Source organism: Orcinus orca, chromosome 15, assembly GCF_937001465.1.
Source record: "Orcinus orca chromosome 15, mOrcOrc1.1, whole genome shotgun sequence".
In the NCBI taxonomy this organism is placed as follows: Eukaryota; Metazoa; Chordata; class Mammalia; order Artiodactyla; family Delphinidae; genus Orcinus; species Orcinus orca.
The window spans coordinates 88,392,894-88,409,397 of NC_064573.1; the positions used below are offsets into that span (position 1 = coordinate 88,392,894).

General features: G+C 47.3%; 1 protein-coding gene across 3 annotated transcripts in view; it reads left to right on the plus strand.

Annotated features, from left to right (window-relative positions):
* Positions 1-16,504, plus strand: part of SFSWAP (splicing factor SWAP) — an 80,380-nt gene that overhangs the window by 17,873 nt on the left and 46,003 nt on the right. For all 3 annotated transcript variants that reach the window (XM_033440649.2, XM_004276632.4, XM_033440648.2), the window contains 3 exons: positions 14,442-14,682; positions 15,692-15,823; positions 16,352-16,445. In XM_033440649.2, the coding sequence (XP_033296540.2) occupies positions 14,442-14,682; positions 15,692-15,823; positions 16,352-16,445 (467 nt within the window). The remainder of the gene's footprint in view (positions 1-14,441; positions 14,683-15,691; positions 15,824-16,351; positions 16,446-16,504) is intronic.

Genomic DNA, 16,504 nt, shown 5'->3' on the forward strand with positions numbered 1-16,504 from the left:
CGGCACGTGGGATCTTCCCAGACCGGGGCACGAACCCATGTCCCCTGCATCGGCAGGTGGACTCTCAACCACTGCGCCAACAGGGAAGCGCTTTGTAAATCACTCCTCATGCCTCCCGGCGGGGCTCTCAGTACTGACAGCCAGCCCACCCGGGGGAAGCCCGTGAATCAGGAGTTGGGCGTGACCGGGAGCTTCTGCCCCCATCTTTATCTCAGTCCAGGTTATAAGCTCACTGAGTGGTACGTCTCTGGCTTCCTTTTTCCTTGCTTTCTCTTTTCACACCTGTCTTTGAATTTGCACAAGTTGAATGCAGTGTCCCTTCGCCTCCTCTAGATTTCTAGAGCTATTAAACTTCTTGCATCGGAAAGGAATAAAAATTCAGGGTTGAGTGGCCGTTATCCGGTTATTCGCGCCGCTAATCACTAGTGTGCGTGCAGTTAACTACGAGGTCGGTAATGGCTCTGTGTTTCTACATAGCCTGTAGGACTGGGCAGGGGAGCCGAGGGAGGCCACTCCATGACTCGGGGTTTTACTGCGAGGTCCCACGCTCTGATTGTTGACCACGGCCTGGGCCGAGTCACGGCTGGCTGGAGGATGAGAGGGGTGGGCAGGACCCAGGGAGCCTGGAGCCCCATGACTTCAGTCCCTCCTGCCACTCATCAGGGGCCCCAGAGGCCAGGGTGACCCTTGACAGCCTCTCGCCCAGGGGAAATCCCACCCTTGCTCTATGCAAACCCTGCAGGCCAGTCCATGGGCGGGGTGTCCTGGTCCCCTCCCTGACCCCTGACCCCTGACCCCAGCCGGAGGTGCTCCAGCAGTGGGGCACCAGTTAGTGACCACCTCTTCCCCTCAATGAAATAATTGTTTTGACAGTCATCTTCTTCACACATGCAAGAGTGACAGACACGAGTAGGAGAGGCGGTATGGGGGTTATGCCTGGTGATGGACACACACGCTGCATTGGGGGCCAGCCTCACGTGTGCCCAGACCAGTGGAGGGAAGGAGGGAGTCGGTGCTGACAGAGTGTGTTCTGCTGAGACGTGGGTTTCAGCCATGCCAGAGGGCTGGGACCAGGTTCTGGGTTTTCCAGAGAAGCAAGGAACCTAGCGTGTTTAGGTGAAACATCTCAACTTACACATGTCAGCAGTGAATTCATATTTTGTAAAAATACAAGGCGTATTTTGTAAAAATACAAAACATAAGGCAAGCCAGATGCTACTCATAGGTGCCCGTGTCCAGCCTCTGCTGTGGGTGCAGGAGGGTACCTGGGCAGCGGGACAGAGGGAGGTCGCAGAGCTTCTCTGTGGAGACCGTGCTCAGCAGTAGTCAGCTCTGCCCAGAAGCTGGGGAGGGGCTGTCAAGTGGCCTTCAGATTTCACACAGATTTAAACGCATCGTGCTGGAAAGTGAGAGCAGTTTCGTTAAAATGGAGAGGACAAAAGCTAGACTCCACCCGGGTGGGAAGTGAATGGGTGGTGTAGAAGTGGAGACCTGAGCACGGGCCGCTTTGTGAAGAGGGGAGGGGCAGTGCCTAGTGGAGAAAATGTTCCCTGAGAGCCCTGCCTCCAGGATCGGCCCCTTGGGTTGCCATGACAACAGCCCATCTAGCATCCGGGAGTCATAGGATGGGAGAGGCGGCCTTAGAATTTGGATCTAGATCAGAAAAATGCCTAGAAGAAATGAACACAGACACCTGTACTTGGGTTCTCAAAGATGTTTTTGTTTGTAATTAGAGTCTATGGTTATCTTAAAAAGTAGCAAGGAAGAATATGAAAAATTTGAAAAAGAGGCAAGTAAAGGCAACATGGCTCATCAGATAATAAAATGAGATGTTACAATAGAAGTCCTTGGGAGGCCTAAGTAATTGGTGGTTTACACAAAATGTGTGATTAAAACAGGTCTGAAAATGCTACATACGTACGTGCCTGACACGTGCTGCTGTTGACCCACTTCTGACGTGGGCCACGGCCTTGCCTCTGACGGATGTCCTCAGCACAGCCAGCCTGAGTTCTGTGCGGTGAGGTGCACGCCAGGCGCCCAAGAGCAGAACCGCAAGCTTGCAGTGTCTTACTTCAAGGCTTTCACAGTTCTTTCTCCCTCCTTGGGTTCCACAACAGTTTTTTGTTTTTGTTTTTTAAGCAATTGGTGTTTTTATCTGATCTTTTCAAAGGATTCAGTTTCATTTTCACAGAATCAGTAATTCTCTTTTCTCTCACTCAGATTTCATCTGTTTGCATAAATTTTAATTAAATACGTAATTACAGTACGTTTAACCAGAAAAAGTTTAAGTGAAAAACTCTGCTGGTAAAAAGCAGAAAGGCTCAGCGTTCTAAAGAGCAGTGCCCTGGCCTGGTGTGTTAGTGCCTCCAGGGCCTCCCCGGCCCAAGACCCAGGAGGCCCTTCAGAGGGGAGGGGTGAGCAAGCCCCCCGAGACAGGTTCAAACAAGGAAGGACTGGCTTATGAAAAGCTGTTTGGAAAACAGATCCCGTTAGAGCCTCACCTTTTATCCAACAGCAAAACTACTTCCAGGTGTACGTGCCAGATGTGAGAGTTCTCAGGAAAGTAACAACTTTTTTTTTTTAATTTATTTTATTTACTTAGTCTTGGCCGCGTTGGGTCTTCATTGCTGCACGCGGGCTTTCTGTAGTTGCAGCGAGCGGGGGCTGCTCTTTGCTGCGGTGCGCAGGCTTCTCATTGCGGTGGCTTCTCCTGTTGCGGAGCACGGGCTCTAGGTTCGCGGGCTTCAGTAGTTGTGGCGCACGGGCTTAGTTGCTCCGTGGCATGTGGGATCTTCCCGGACCAGGGCTCGAACCCGTGTCCCCTGCATCGGCAGGCGGTCTCTCAACCACTGCACCACCAGGGGAGCCCCCTAATTGTTTTTTTTTAATAGATTTGTTTATTTTATTTATTCTATTTTTGACTGTGTTGGGTCTTTGATGCTGTGAGTGGGCTTTCTCTAGTTATGGCGAGCAGGCTTCTCATTGCGGTGGCTTCTCCTGTTGCGGAGCACGGGCTCTAGGCTCGCGGGCTTCAGTAGTTGTGGCTCGCAGGCTCTAGAGCACAGGCTCAGTAGTTGTGGCGCACGGGCTTAGTTGCTCCGTGGCATGTGGGATCTTCCCGGACCAGGGCTCGAACCCGTGTCCCCTGCATTGGCAGGTGGATTCTTAACCAGTGCGCCACCAGGGAAGCCCGAAAATAACAGAACAAGAATCATCTATTTTAAGCCAACAGACATTATATTCAACTAATGGAAAAAACAAAACCGTTGAGAAAGCAGAAAAAAACTAACAGAAACAGCTTTTACAGTCCAATAGGAAAACAACTTATAGCCCAGTAGAAAAGTGAACTGCAGTATGAATAATTCACAAAGGTAAAAATGACCATAAAAATTTTTTTAAAGGTTTACCCTTGCTGCTCACTCAGATGGCATTGTATCTGCTGACTTTAGAACCTAACCTCCGTGGAAAATAAAATCCAACATTTCATCTAAATCAGACTACAGCAAATATATGAAGAATCGGAGACTTTTTGTTATGGTGGGAAAATACCCATTCGCAGGCACACAAGAACACTTTGAAATTATAAGTCTTCAGATAAAATCGAGGCTTCTGGGCTGTGGGAAATGTTGTTTCATGTATACTTATTTGAATTTCTTAGTAATCATAGAGATTAAATAAAAGAGAGACACGCCATTTTTCAACTGTCACGTAAGCAAAGAAGGAAAAAAGGTCGACATCATGTTGCTGGTGGGAGTGTTAGACTTGTGGAGGGCAAGCTGGCAGTGTAGACCAGAACCTAAAATGCGCGCCTTTGACCCAGAACTGAGCTTATGTGTGTAAAGACTGAGCTTACAAGAATGTTCACTGTAAGAACGATTTTTATTAGCAGCAAAAGACTGAGATGCCCTGTGTGTCCCTCAGGGAGGACGAATGGAGTAGGGTTAGGGCACAGCGGCAGCTGGAGGCTCTGCCTGGGGCTCCTGGTGGGCGAGGGTGGGGCCGAAGGGGGCGTTTGGTGTGAGACTAGAGGGGCAGGTAAGAGACTGGTACCAGCGGTGCGCTTAGAAGAGGGTTCAGGGTGAGGGGGTGACTCCTTCCCTGGCCATTTGTACCACTTTGAACCTTCTCAGAAAAATTGCAGGTGTGTGTGATGCTCATTTGAAACACTCGTATCCTGAGTTAATTCTTTGCAGTTTTGAGATTTTAATGGCAAGACTGTTTTGTCAGCTCTCCCTGTATCCTGTTGAGGCTGAAGCAGTCCTTGTGACAGCTTGTGTCCCGAACAGAGGCGAGGGAGCCCACCGGCTGGGGCCCGTCCAGGCAGCTGAAGTCACTGAGCTTTTCCGTCTTTTTACATTACTTGGTGTTTAATAATCACCTTAGAATGGACTCAGTCGTCCCTTGTTATTTACTTTCTGCTGATCAGAGGTTTTCCTAGATTTGGCAGTCTAGGAAGAAAAGCATCTTTTTTTTTGGCGATACGCAGGCCTCTCACCGCTGTGGCCTCTTCCGTTGCGGAGCACAGGCTCCGGACGCGCAGGCTCAGCGGCCATGGCTCACGGGCCCAGCCGCTCCGCGGCATGTGGGATCTTCCCAGACTGGGGCACGAACCCGCGTCCCCTGCATCGGTAGGCGGACTCCCAACCACTGCGCCACCAGGGAAGCCCCTATTTTTATTTTAAAAGAATTTTTTTCTAGAAGCTCCTTAAATATAGATATGCGAAACTTAAACAATCTCTTTCATTTATTAACCTGACAGTGAACTGTCTTTCATGCTGTTTTCTGTTATTATTTAGTTGTCTTCTGCTATTTATCTATAAATCCTTGCAAAAAAGCTAATAAAAATAAATTATGCCGGAAGCAGTAATGCTGAAATACCACCCACTATTACAGCGTGCGGTTTTTTAAATAAAATGCCAGCTTGGGTTTTTTGATGTTTCGGTCTATAAATAGCTTAAGTGAAATTAAACCACGTCACATGGCTGCAGTAGATATTTTCATGCTTCTTCCCAGTTTTTAAAATGTAGTTTTGCTATTGTTTTTAGCATTTTTTTCTGCAAAGTCGTGACCTTGAAATGCTTTACTAACCTTGCAAACTCTTTTTTAGAAATAGCTGTACTATAATTCAAGAGAAGTAAAAGGGAAAAAGTAAAAATATTACCCAAGATGCCACCATCCAGAAATAGCCATTTTTAACATTAAGTGAGCATCATTGACACAGTGAAAAAGACTGAGATATTGTGGGAAAATGGGGAAAAAAAGAAAGCTCATATCTTTAGAATACAAAGATAATTTTTATGCAAAGATATATTAAAAAGTTAATGTATAGATAGAAATATTTGTGTTAAAGTAGAAATAAGCTTTATAATTTTACTTGAATTTAGCTGAAGAACTGTAATCAAAATGAAAATGAAGTAATTCCTGAACTTCAGTTAAAAGTTTCTTCCATACCTCAAGAATTCAGTTCTAAAAGGAGAACATCAGAGAGGTTGGAATTGTAGGGGTTTTTTCAAGCTATGTTTTTTATCTTAGATGTTATTAATCAACTAAGAAAGTAGAGAAAATTCAGCACTATTAAAATGCCTTCCCTTCACCCCTCCCCTAACTGCGGGGTTTTTTTTTAAGAAATACCGTGTTTAGATTGTGAGAGTTTAAAGTAGTATTTACATTCTGTTCTTTTCCCTGGTTGGTTAGTCTGAGTTCTACGGATTAGTTTTTTTGTCAGAGCATCTGTCTTTGAGTTCTTTATCTGATTCGTTTCTTGGTTGTTTGAATTTCATAAACAAGTAAGTTTTTACAAGGGTTCCATTTCATGCATTCTTGAAAAGTGCCTGCCATTGACCCTGGTGTAGGAAGGAAAACTTGCCTGGGTATAAAATACTTGGGTTGTATTTTCTTTCTCTGAGATCTTGTAAACTAGAATCTCACATGGTCCTTCCTATCAGAGAAACCTGGGTTGGCTGACTTTTGCCACCGACTAGTTGAGTGAGTTAGTTGGTTTTCATTAGTTGCTCCTGGGTGCTGTTCTCTGAGATCTTATGTTTGAAAATGTCTGCTGCCCTTTGACATAAATAGCAACTAGGCAGAGAATATTACACTTAGTCACACTTGCCTGGAACTTGGGAGCGTTGCTGCATGTTGCTGTGGAAGGGGTGAGGCCAGCTCCCTCTTCCCCTCCCTCACCCCTTAAGACCTTGCTTTTTCTGACTGGATACGTGAAGAATTCTCTTTGCCCTTACATTTTAATAACTTAATCAGCATAAAGGCCCCCGTTTTCCTGGAATTTATTGTATACCCTTTCAGTCAAAGATGCAGTTCTCATTTCAGGGAAATTATTTTCTGTTATACCTCTGAACGTCTTTTAAAAGACACCAGCTTCCTTATTTTGGATCATCTTTTTCTTCCATATCTGTCATTTTCTTTTGTTTTTTTTTTTAATGTTTCTCTTTGGCATTCAGCATGATTACATCCACTTCCTATCCATCTTCTCCTTGGTTGGTGACTTGGTTTTTTTCAGCTGTGACTGTTCTGTTCCTTCTAGTCGATAATGGTGGTATTTTGGGCCTCGGTTTGTTTTCTAAACTCTCCAGCAGGTTTGCAGCCCTTTTCTGTAAAGGATGTAAGCGTTTCCAGTGTGGCAGCCGAGCAGCCTCTGTGGCGGCTGCTGGTGCTGGTGGAGCGTGAAAGCCACACTGACCATCGGGAGCAAGGACATGTGGCCGAGCCTTAATCGAACTTGCTTTATGGACACCGAGCCTTGAATTTCATAGAATGTTTGCATCATGAAATGTTGTTCTGTTGGTTTGTTTTTGAACTGTTTGAAAATGTAAAAGCATCCTGAGCTCTCCCGAGCTGGGCTGAAGCAGGCGCACGGGCCCAGTTCCTGGCCCTGCTCAGCAGGATCCCTTCCATCTCATTACTAGTCTTACTTCCTTTTCTTTGTGCTCAGTTGAATTCCTGTCTCTCCAGATTCGTCCGTGGCCCAGAGAACTCGGGTTGCCTGGGTTCTGTCTCCTTCCAGACTCAGTTCTTTGCTCTTTGCACGGCATGTTCCTCCCTGGGCTCCTTTTGCTGGGCCATGTCCTTCTCACCTTCCCCCACTCAGGTCGGCAGCTCCATCCAGACCTTTCATCCCAGCACTGGCCACCCCTGCTAGACACCGTTCTCACCTGCCCTGAGATGCTTGGTCGTCCCTCCCAAGTGCAGCTCCTCTGGAGACTCCATTCTCTGCTCTCGCGAGATCCCCAAAATGCCCTGGAGCAGATGTCCTTCCCCCAGTCGGGGGCCCAGGGGAGACTTATGACAGCACAGAGCCCGGGCCGCAGGCTCCCACCTCCCATACCCCTGAGGCTCTGCCTCACCCTGAGCTCCTGGTCTCGCGCTTGAGCTGCCTGATGGTTCCACCCGGACTCCCCAGGACCTGTTCTTAGGTAGCTTGCCTCCAAAACCTCCACACGGTATGAAAAATCCAGGCCATTTTGCTTGAGGGTCACTGATGGAGGCTTTAAGTAGTAGTTGGAGGCAAGGCATCTTGAGAAGCAAAAAAAAGAGCAACTGCTTTCCAACACTGGCCTTAAAGTTCCTGAGTCACACATTCATGTATCTAAAACAGATCCATTTGGGTGGTTTCCAGTGCGTTTACAAGTGAGAAATTCTCTGTGTCACTACAGAAGTCTTCAGATTTTCCTCTTCCAGTTTGGTCACAGCAAAACAAGTCTCCTTTTGCTTGGGGATTCTTTCTCCTTAAACACAGGGCTGTCTGGATGTCACAGTGAAGGAAATTAAGCAGAGTGGCTGCTGTGAGCCCACGTTGAGCTTCCATCTTCTCTAGCATCTGGCTTCTGAGCCCTTAACAGCCGTCGGCCACCGCCATTCACTGTGGTGAGAGGAGCCCCAGGGTTTTTAGACACGGTATGTGCTGATCCAGATGCTGAAAGCTTTTAAGTATTTGGGGCGTGGGGAGGGTCATAATATATTATTTTTTAAATAAATGTGTTTATTTATTTTTGGCCGCGTTGAGTCTTCGTTGCTGCGCGCAGGCTTTCTCTAGTTGCGGCGAGCAGGGGCTACTCCTCGTTGCGGTGCGCGGGCTTCTCATTGCGGTGGCTTCTCTTGTTGTGGAGCATGGGCTCTAGGCACTCGGCTTCAGTAGTTGTGGCTCGCGGGCTCTAGAGCGCAGCAGGCTCAGTAGTTGTGGCACACGGGCTTAGTTGCTCTGCGGCGTGTGGGATCTTCCCGGACCGGGGCTCGAACCTGTGTCCCCTGCATTGGCAGGCGGATTCTTAACCACTGTGCCACCAGGGAAGTCCCAGGGTCATAATATTTTTTTACTTAAAAACTGTGGATGTAGAATTTGAGGGAGTTTTTGTTTTGACTGTAATTTTCCCTTGCAATTGTGTATGATACACAATTGTATCATCAATTGTATATGATAGAGAGCTAGTAGATAAGTGCTCTGCCTAGAGCTAATGGCGGCCAGGAGGGGTTTTTAAGGAAGTCCTGAAAATTATCCCAGTCCAGGAGGTGAAGCCAGAAGGCTTGAGAACAGACATCAAGACAGTTGCATGGATAAGAGAGTCTTAAGAAAAGGGATAGAGAGGGAGGTTTCAGCTTTGATTTCTCTCATTCTACTTCTGAAGCACCTTGAACGTTTTTAACATTCCCTGGGATTATTGGGCACTTTCCTCCCCCTTGAAAATGCAGAATTCAGTGATAATTTTGCTTACCATTGAATTGTGTTGTTGATGCTTAATATTTAAACTCCTATAGTTTAACCTCTCCTCAGGTAAAGGTTTTCAGTGTGAAAAAGCTAACTCTTATCTGTAGGCAGAAAAAGAGTCTCCAGTCAAGTAGACTGGTTTTTTGGGGTTTTTTTAGTAAATTTATTTGGTTTTAGTTTTGGCTGTGTTGGGTTTTCATTGCTGTGCACGGGCTTTCTCTAGTTGTGGTGAGCAGGGGCTACTCTTCGTTGTGGTGCGTGGGCTTCTTATTGTCGTGGCTTCTCTTGTTGTGGAGCACGGGCTCTAGGCCCACGGGCTTCAGTAGTTGTGGCATGTAGGCTCAGTAGTTGTGGCTCGCGGGCTCTAGAGCACAGGCTCAGTAGTTGTGGCACACGGGCTTAGTTGCTCCACGGCACATGGGATCTTCCAGGGCCTGTGTCCCGCGTTGGCAGGCGGATTCTTAACCTCCGTGCCACCAGGGAAGTCCAACAGCTGTGTTTCTGGAGCTGTTGGCCGCTGGCACCCATCTGGACAGGCCGTGTTCCCAGCCTGTAACCCGGGGTGTTCCGCTGACTTCCATTCATTGCTTTCCTGAGTGTTAGTGCTGTTCTCTCCTTGTTTGTTTGTTTATTCCTGTATTTTGCTAGGGCATGTCCTCCAGTAGCTTGCGAAGAAAGGGTACACAGGAAGACCGTTTTTTTTGATTCTTGAATGTCTGAAAATGCCCTAATTCTGCTCTCACTCGTGGTAGGTCATTTGGATGGGCCCAGAATTGTGGTTTGAATATTGCCCTTCAGAGTTTGGAAGGTTCCAGGCCACCATCTCCTAGAAGCCTTTGCCCTGTGCCATTCCAGTTCCTGTTCTTCCACACGTGACTTGTACATTCCTTGAACAAACTGGCATCGCGGGCAAGCCATGCTGGGAAGAGCAGTGCATGGCGTTCCCACCATCGTGGAGCAGAATTAGTGACACCCCTGGGGGAGTCCGCAGTGCTGGCGGACAGAACCAGGGAGGCCCTCGAGCCAAGGCTTCCGGGGCCCAGGGGCCTGAGGAAGCCCGGGTGAGGCCCGATTTGGGTAGTGGGGGGGAGGGGGCATGGGACCCGAGGCAGGTGCCTCACAGAAAGGGAACGTGGCTGGGGCCTTGATGGGGAGTGACGCGGCTGGGTGGGCAGTATGGGGGCTCTGGCTGGTCTAGGAAGGGGTCCCTGGAGCCTCTAGGGCAGCGGCCTGAAGGGCTCTGGTTCCCAGGAGGCGGGTATGGGTCCGAGAGAAACCACGGAGCCCGGGCTGACTCAGCGGGAGGAGGCGCGGCCGCAGGAAGCAGGAGCGGCAGTGTGTGGGGACGGCTGTGTTCTGGACGCGGTCCCTTTGAGAGGTTTATGAGATGTCCCAGTGCGCGTGTTGAGCAGGCACTTAACATACCAGTTCAGCTCAGAGCTAGAGACAGCAGTTCTGGAATCAGCAGGTGTACGTAGGATTTAAAGCCGTTGAAGTTATTAGGGAAGTCCCAAGGATGCAGGTGGATGGAGACTGGTTGGCCATCCAGTGACGGAGGCCAGGGGGCCAGGCGCTGCCGGGGGTGGGCAGGGGCGCTGCGGGCGGGCGGGCAGTCTTGCTGCTGCTGCTGCTGCCCAGGCCCGCTCAGCTGGTAGCACAGCGCTTCTTTTTCACGATCTTGTGTGGATAAAGTAGATCGGTCTTTTAAGAGTATACTTATTTTTCTCCACGGAACTCAGGAAAGCTATTTTCTTTCATTCTTAATACAGACACACGTTTATATTTCTGAACTGACAGCAGGGATTGCTGACCAGCCCGCTGACTTCCAAGAACCCTTCCAAGGCTTACATTCTCTTCTGAGAGTTAGATTTGTACGAGATTAAGATCACATACAGGAATCAGTAAATTGGCTCTGATTTTTGCAAGAAGCCCGTTGAATAGAAGGGCTTTGGAAGGTAATTAGGCAGGTCTGTCTGACCCTGGGTTCCGCAGCTCTGTACGTTTCTGAGCGCACAGAGTGTCAGGGAGGAAGTGCTTAAGAATGTGCCGGTGGTTTTAAGCGGCTTGATCTTTCCACACAGCTATGCCTGCCCTTGGGAAGTGGAGGCACCCGTTGGCATCTCTGTCTTGGATTTATTTGGAGTAGGCATGTTTTAGTAAACATTTGCAAGGTGTAATTAGAATTCGTTGGAAAGGACTCACAGAGCGCGTGGGTGAGAAGTGAGAGGGCATCCTGCGTGCCTTGTCTTTAGGTTTCTGCTTCCAGTCTGTCCTCCTCTGCAAGATCCCCAGGGGTGTGCCCTGGGCTGGCCTTCCAGTGTGGGATCCCTGCCTCCGGAGTAAGACTTGGCTCAGGGCTTAGGAGCTGCCTTCAGGCTTGGAGGCTTTGTTTCATTTTCACACATGGAAATGGAGCCTTTTCTCTTTGTGAGCTCAGCTATGCATTTAAATTTTTCCCTTATATTTTACAAGCATTTTTAGGTATTTGTAATGGGTGAGTTCCTGAGTTAATCTGCCGTCTTTCTGGCAGGGTTATTTTTAGACTTTGTTTTAATTTAATTTGATGGGTGACTCAGGTACAGACTGATGGTTAATCTGCATGTTCATTCTTTCAAAGGGATGATCCTTAGTTTTGAAAATAATTTATTCACTTCTGTTACATAAAGAATGCATTAAATTGCAGTTGCATAATATATAGTTGACACTTAACTGTAAACTGTTTTGTTCTAATCCATACGCCTCATTGGTTGTAGCTACGACTTTGAGATGTATTTTGGCCTGTTTTCAGGCCAGAGGCTGGCCACCTGGCATAGGAGGGACATGGAGTGTCTGTCCTGTCCTTGAGATGTGACACTTTGGGCAGTAGCAGCTCTTGCTGCCCCTCCCAAGACAGGGGGTGCTCTGTGGGCAGGGCTACGCTCTGGTCTTGCCGTTGCTTCCTCACCCCTCCTCCGTGGCGGTGTCTGTGCCCAGGGGTGAGAAGGGCCCCCGTCACTCGACCGAGTGCAGGGTGAGTGGGGAAGTCGTTCCATCGTCTCAAGGAGGATGATACAGCTCACAGAAGCCTCTGTTCATATTTGAATACCTGATTGGGTTAGGAAAAGCTTATATCTGAAGCATCGAATCCATCTGTCCACCCAACAAATTCTGTGTGCTGAGCGCTGGGGTTACAGAACAAACGTGTCTTTCCTGCCCTCTGCCCCCGCCTTCCTTCAGAGATATGCTTTGAATGTCTCTGTGCTAAAGATCACACAGAGAGGATATTGAGGCCACACATCTTTTTTTGAAAATGTGGAACATTGCGGTGAACGTGAACAGTGGTTGGTGCACAGCATCGAGCCAGCGATTCACAACTTGGGAGTTCAGACATGTATAATTCATAGAAAGTAAGTCGCTACCAGCCGCGGATATGCCTGCAGCACGTGTGAGTGATGCAGTTGTCCCAGCCGAGGCGGAAAGGCTGGGGTATAGCTGTCAAGGACAGGTTGTGAGCTGCTGCACCACTGACACCTTCCCCACGGAGCTTCCAGTGCGGGAAACTGTGGTCAGTGTAAAGGCTCTCACTATTGGCAAATGTTTTTGTTTTAAAGTAGATTAACTGAAGATCAAAATAAAATTCCTTAATGAGAAAAATCTTTCACCATGCTCTAATGCAGAGGAAATTAAATCTCTGTGTAGTCAGAACCAGTTGCTTATCTACAGCAGGATTAGAAATTTAAATTCTTAATTAGTTCATTGGATCTTCTGTGATTTCACTGGTTTTGAATATTTTCCCCCCAAATAAAAAATGAATAAATTTACAGGAATTTTGATTGTTTTAAAAAATGGGCTCTATCTTACAGATACTTGCATGGGTGGGCAAAATATGTAGGAAGTGATTGTACTTCACTGTTTATAATAATAGAGCCCCAGATGATCTCAGTGCCGTCAGGACTTCTTAAATCAATTGCAGTACGTCTCTGTGCTGGGGTGAAGGCATGCAGGGGTTACAGAGCAGCACAGCTTTGTAGACAAGATGACTTCCAAGACAAGTGTTTGTTTGCTTATTATTGAAGTACAGTTAATTTACAGTGTTGTGATAGTTTCTGGTGTACAGCAAAGTGATTCAGTTACATATATATAAGAAATACATACCAGATTCATTTATATGAATGTTGTATATAATATATATTCTTTTTCAGATTCTTTTCCATTATAGTTTGTTACAAAATATTGAGTATAGTTCCCTGTGCTATACAGTAGGACCTTGTTGTTTATCTGTTTTGTATATAGTAGTTTGTATCTGCTAACCCCAAACTGCTAATTCATCCCTTCCCTCCCTCTTCCCCCTTTGGTATTGTTCTCTATGACTGTGAGTCTGTTTCTATTTTGTAAATAAGTTCGTTTGTATCGTATTTTAGATTTCACATATTAGTGATATCATATGATATTTGTCTTTCTTTTTGTCTTAGTTCACTTAGTATGATAATCTCAAGTTCCATCCATGTTGCTGCAAGTGGCATTATTTCATTCTTTTTTATTGCTGAGTAATATTCCATTGTGTATATGTACCACATTTTCTTTATCCATTCCTCTGTTGATGGACATTTAGGTTGTTTCCATGTCCTGGCTATTGTAAATAATGCTGCTATGAACACTGGGGTGCATGTGTCTTTACCAGTTAGAGTTTTCTCAGGGTATATGCCCAGGAGTGGGATTGCTGGATCATACGGTAGTTCTATTTTTAGTTTTTAAAGGAACCTCCATACTCTTTTCCATAGTGGCTGTACCAATTTACATCCCCTCCTACACTGTTGGTGGGTTCCCTTTTCTCCACACTCTCTCCAGCATTTGTTATGTGTAGACTTTTTAATGGTGGCCATTCTGACTGGTGTGAGGTGGTACCTTGTAGTTTTGATTTGCATTTCCCTAATAATTAGCCATGTCCAGCGTCTTTTCATGTGCTTATTGGCCATCTGTATGTCTTTTTTGGAGAAATGTCTATTTGAGTCTTCTGCCCGTTTTTTGATTGGGTTGTTTGTTTTTTTTGTTACTGAGCTACATGAGCTGTTTGTATATTTCTGAAATTAAGCCCTTGTCCTTCACATCATTTGCAGATGTTCTCTCCCATCCTGTGGGTTGCCTTTTCATTTTGTTTGTGGTTTCCTTTGTTGTGTAAAAGCTTATTAAGTTTGATTAGGTCCCATTTGTTTATTTTTGCTTTTGTGTCGTGCCTTGGGAGACTGACCTAAGAATACATGGCTGTGATTTATGCCCAGACAAATGTTTAAATGAGAAAAGTAAGGAGAGGAGAGAGTGGAGAGCTAGTATCAAACGGGGAAGCCAGGGAAGGGTGTTTAGTCCTCAGACGGATCACCTCACAGGCCACACAGGAAGGGAGCTAGTGCTGCTGGACAGTGGACTTTGTCCTAATCTGCCCGCTCTGCAGTTAGGGAGGACATCAATTGTGTAGTAGGAAGGTCCACGTTGGGCTGCCTTGAATGTCCCCGTGCATGTTCACTTTCCATCGTCCCTGGGTGTGTGTCTGGGCATTGCCTGATTCTTCCAAACTGTGTGTCACCTGGGCAGCCTTTCTTATATCAGAAAAATAAAACGATGTGGTTGACATTGGACAGAAGTGATATTGCATTTGGAAAAGTGTCCCTTTTTCCTGCATTGTGGATACTCACCAACTAGCCTGTCTTTTGCCACTCTCACGCCCCCAAAATGTGTCTTTTCACAGCAACAGTGGCAGCCATGTACTACAGCTACTACATGCTGCCCGACGGCACCTACTGCCTGGCACCTCCCCCTCCAGGGGTTGACGTAGCCACTTACTACAGCACCCTGCCTGCCGGGGTGGCCGTGTCCGGCTCCGCTGGAGTGACAGCCACGGCCCCGCCCCCTCCAGGGACCACGCCACCGCCCCCCCCAAGCACAGCAGAGACGAGTAGTGGGGTGACCTCCACCACCATCACCACAAGGTATGCTCTCACTTCTGCTGGTCACCTGGAGCACCTGTGTTCTTGGTTTGGGCTTCTTTATAGTGTGAGTCACATAGAGGGTCTCCGTTACCTGAGTACTTATTATCCAAATCCCCGAGTTGCAGGGTTGATTGGGCAACGGAAACTGTCATGACATAAGCACTTGTAGCAGTGAGGTCCAGCCACTGAGAAAAATGAACTCCCAGATAGCATCCCACGCCGCTGCCCTGAGCCAGCATCTGCTCTCTCCCGTGCACCGCCATCTCGGCGGGGCAGCACCAGGCACGGGCAGTGTGAAGCGACGCCCAGTTTCTGCCCAAAATGCAGGATTTCATAAAAGCCGATGCAAGTGAATGGCTCACGAGCTGGTAGGAAATGCGGATCTGCTGTTAGTCCAGCTAACCATCGACTAACAGAGCCAGCAAGGCAGGGACTGGACCCCCGCGCCTGTCCTGGGGAGCGTGGAGGGGGCTCTGAAGGGCGTCTGTGGGTGAGCGAGCACTTCCTAAGAGGCACTGGCATGTCTCAAGCTGACAGGACAGCCGCTCAGGAGCCTTGACGGAGCACTTGGATGGTTCCCACTTCCTGATCATGCTAAGACAGTAAACAGGAAACGAAGGATGATGAGTCACGCCGGCCAGCATACCTTCATATATATACACAAGTTCACACTTGATTTGTCCTCGGTTGTTTCTAGAATTAGCAACTGGGGGAAATGTGAGGAGAGAAAAGATGAACCCGTGTTCATGACCTTAAGTGTCACTTGGAGTGAAACCCCTGTTTTCATCACTGGCAATGATATTTTGGTCCCTGTGTCAAATGGATTGACTTTGACTAGTTTTCTGTAGTCCCAGTCATCTCAGATAAGGGCCTCCCTGTCTGTGTGTAACTTACCTGCCGGTGTGAACTGAGACAGTGCAAGTCCCCCAGCAGCCTTGCTGGCCGCCCCCCTGCCGCTGATCTGGAGGAGGGCCTGGCACTGTGTGTGTGACCCAGCTCTCCTCTGCAGTGCACTTGCTTCCGTGGCCGCCATCATCCCCCCGCCCCCCGACATTCAGCCCGTGATTGACAAGCTGGCAGAGTACGTGGCCAGGAACGGCCTTAAGTTTGAGACCAGCGTTCGTGCCAAGAATGATCAAAGGTGAGTGAAGGAGTTTATGTGGGGTAGATGAATGGTATTTGGGGTTTAGTTTAGCTTCTTTTTTTAATCTAGCTACATAATTGTTTATATATATGTGTATATATATATATACATATATATATATTTTTTTATCCTTATGTGTTTAGATAAATATATCTTGGTAAATTACTTAGAGTTGGGGTGGTTGTCTTTTTTATTGTTATAATTTTTTTGTTTGTTTAACCTGTTTTGCTTTGTTTTTTAAAAAATGTTGAACCTCCCTAAAATAAAAAGCTGGAATTCATGCTTTTCAAGAATCTGCTGTGGAAATTCAGACACACACTGCACTTTGTTTTTTTCATCAAATAATGTTCCGTGCTCGGGTCGTAACATAACAACAGGAGGCTGTGGTCGCAACACGATCTGTGTGATCGCCAGGGTCAGTCACTGCGAAGCCTCAGAGCAGCAGGTGTGGTCCGTCGGAGCCGAGGGGTGTCACAGCGAGCGAGCGTGTCTTGTTGAATGACTCGTCCCCTTCTCTGTTCCTAGGTTTGAGTTCCTGCAGCCGTGGCACCAGTATAATGCCTATTATGAGTTTAAGAAGCAGTTCTTCCTCCAGAAAGAAGGGGCTGAAAGCGCACAGGTGTGTGTCTGGGAGGAAGTAATCCTCGGGATGTGCGCTAACAGGGTTGGCTGATTTTA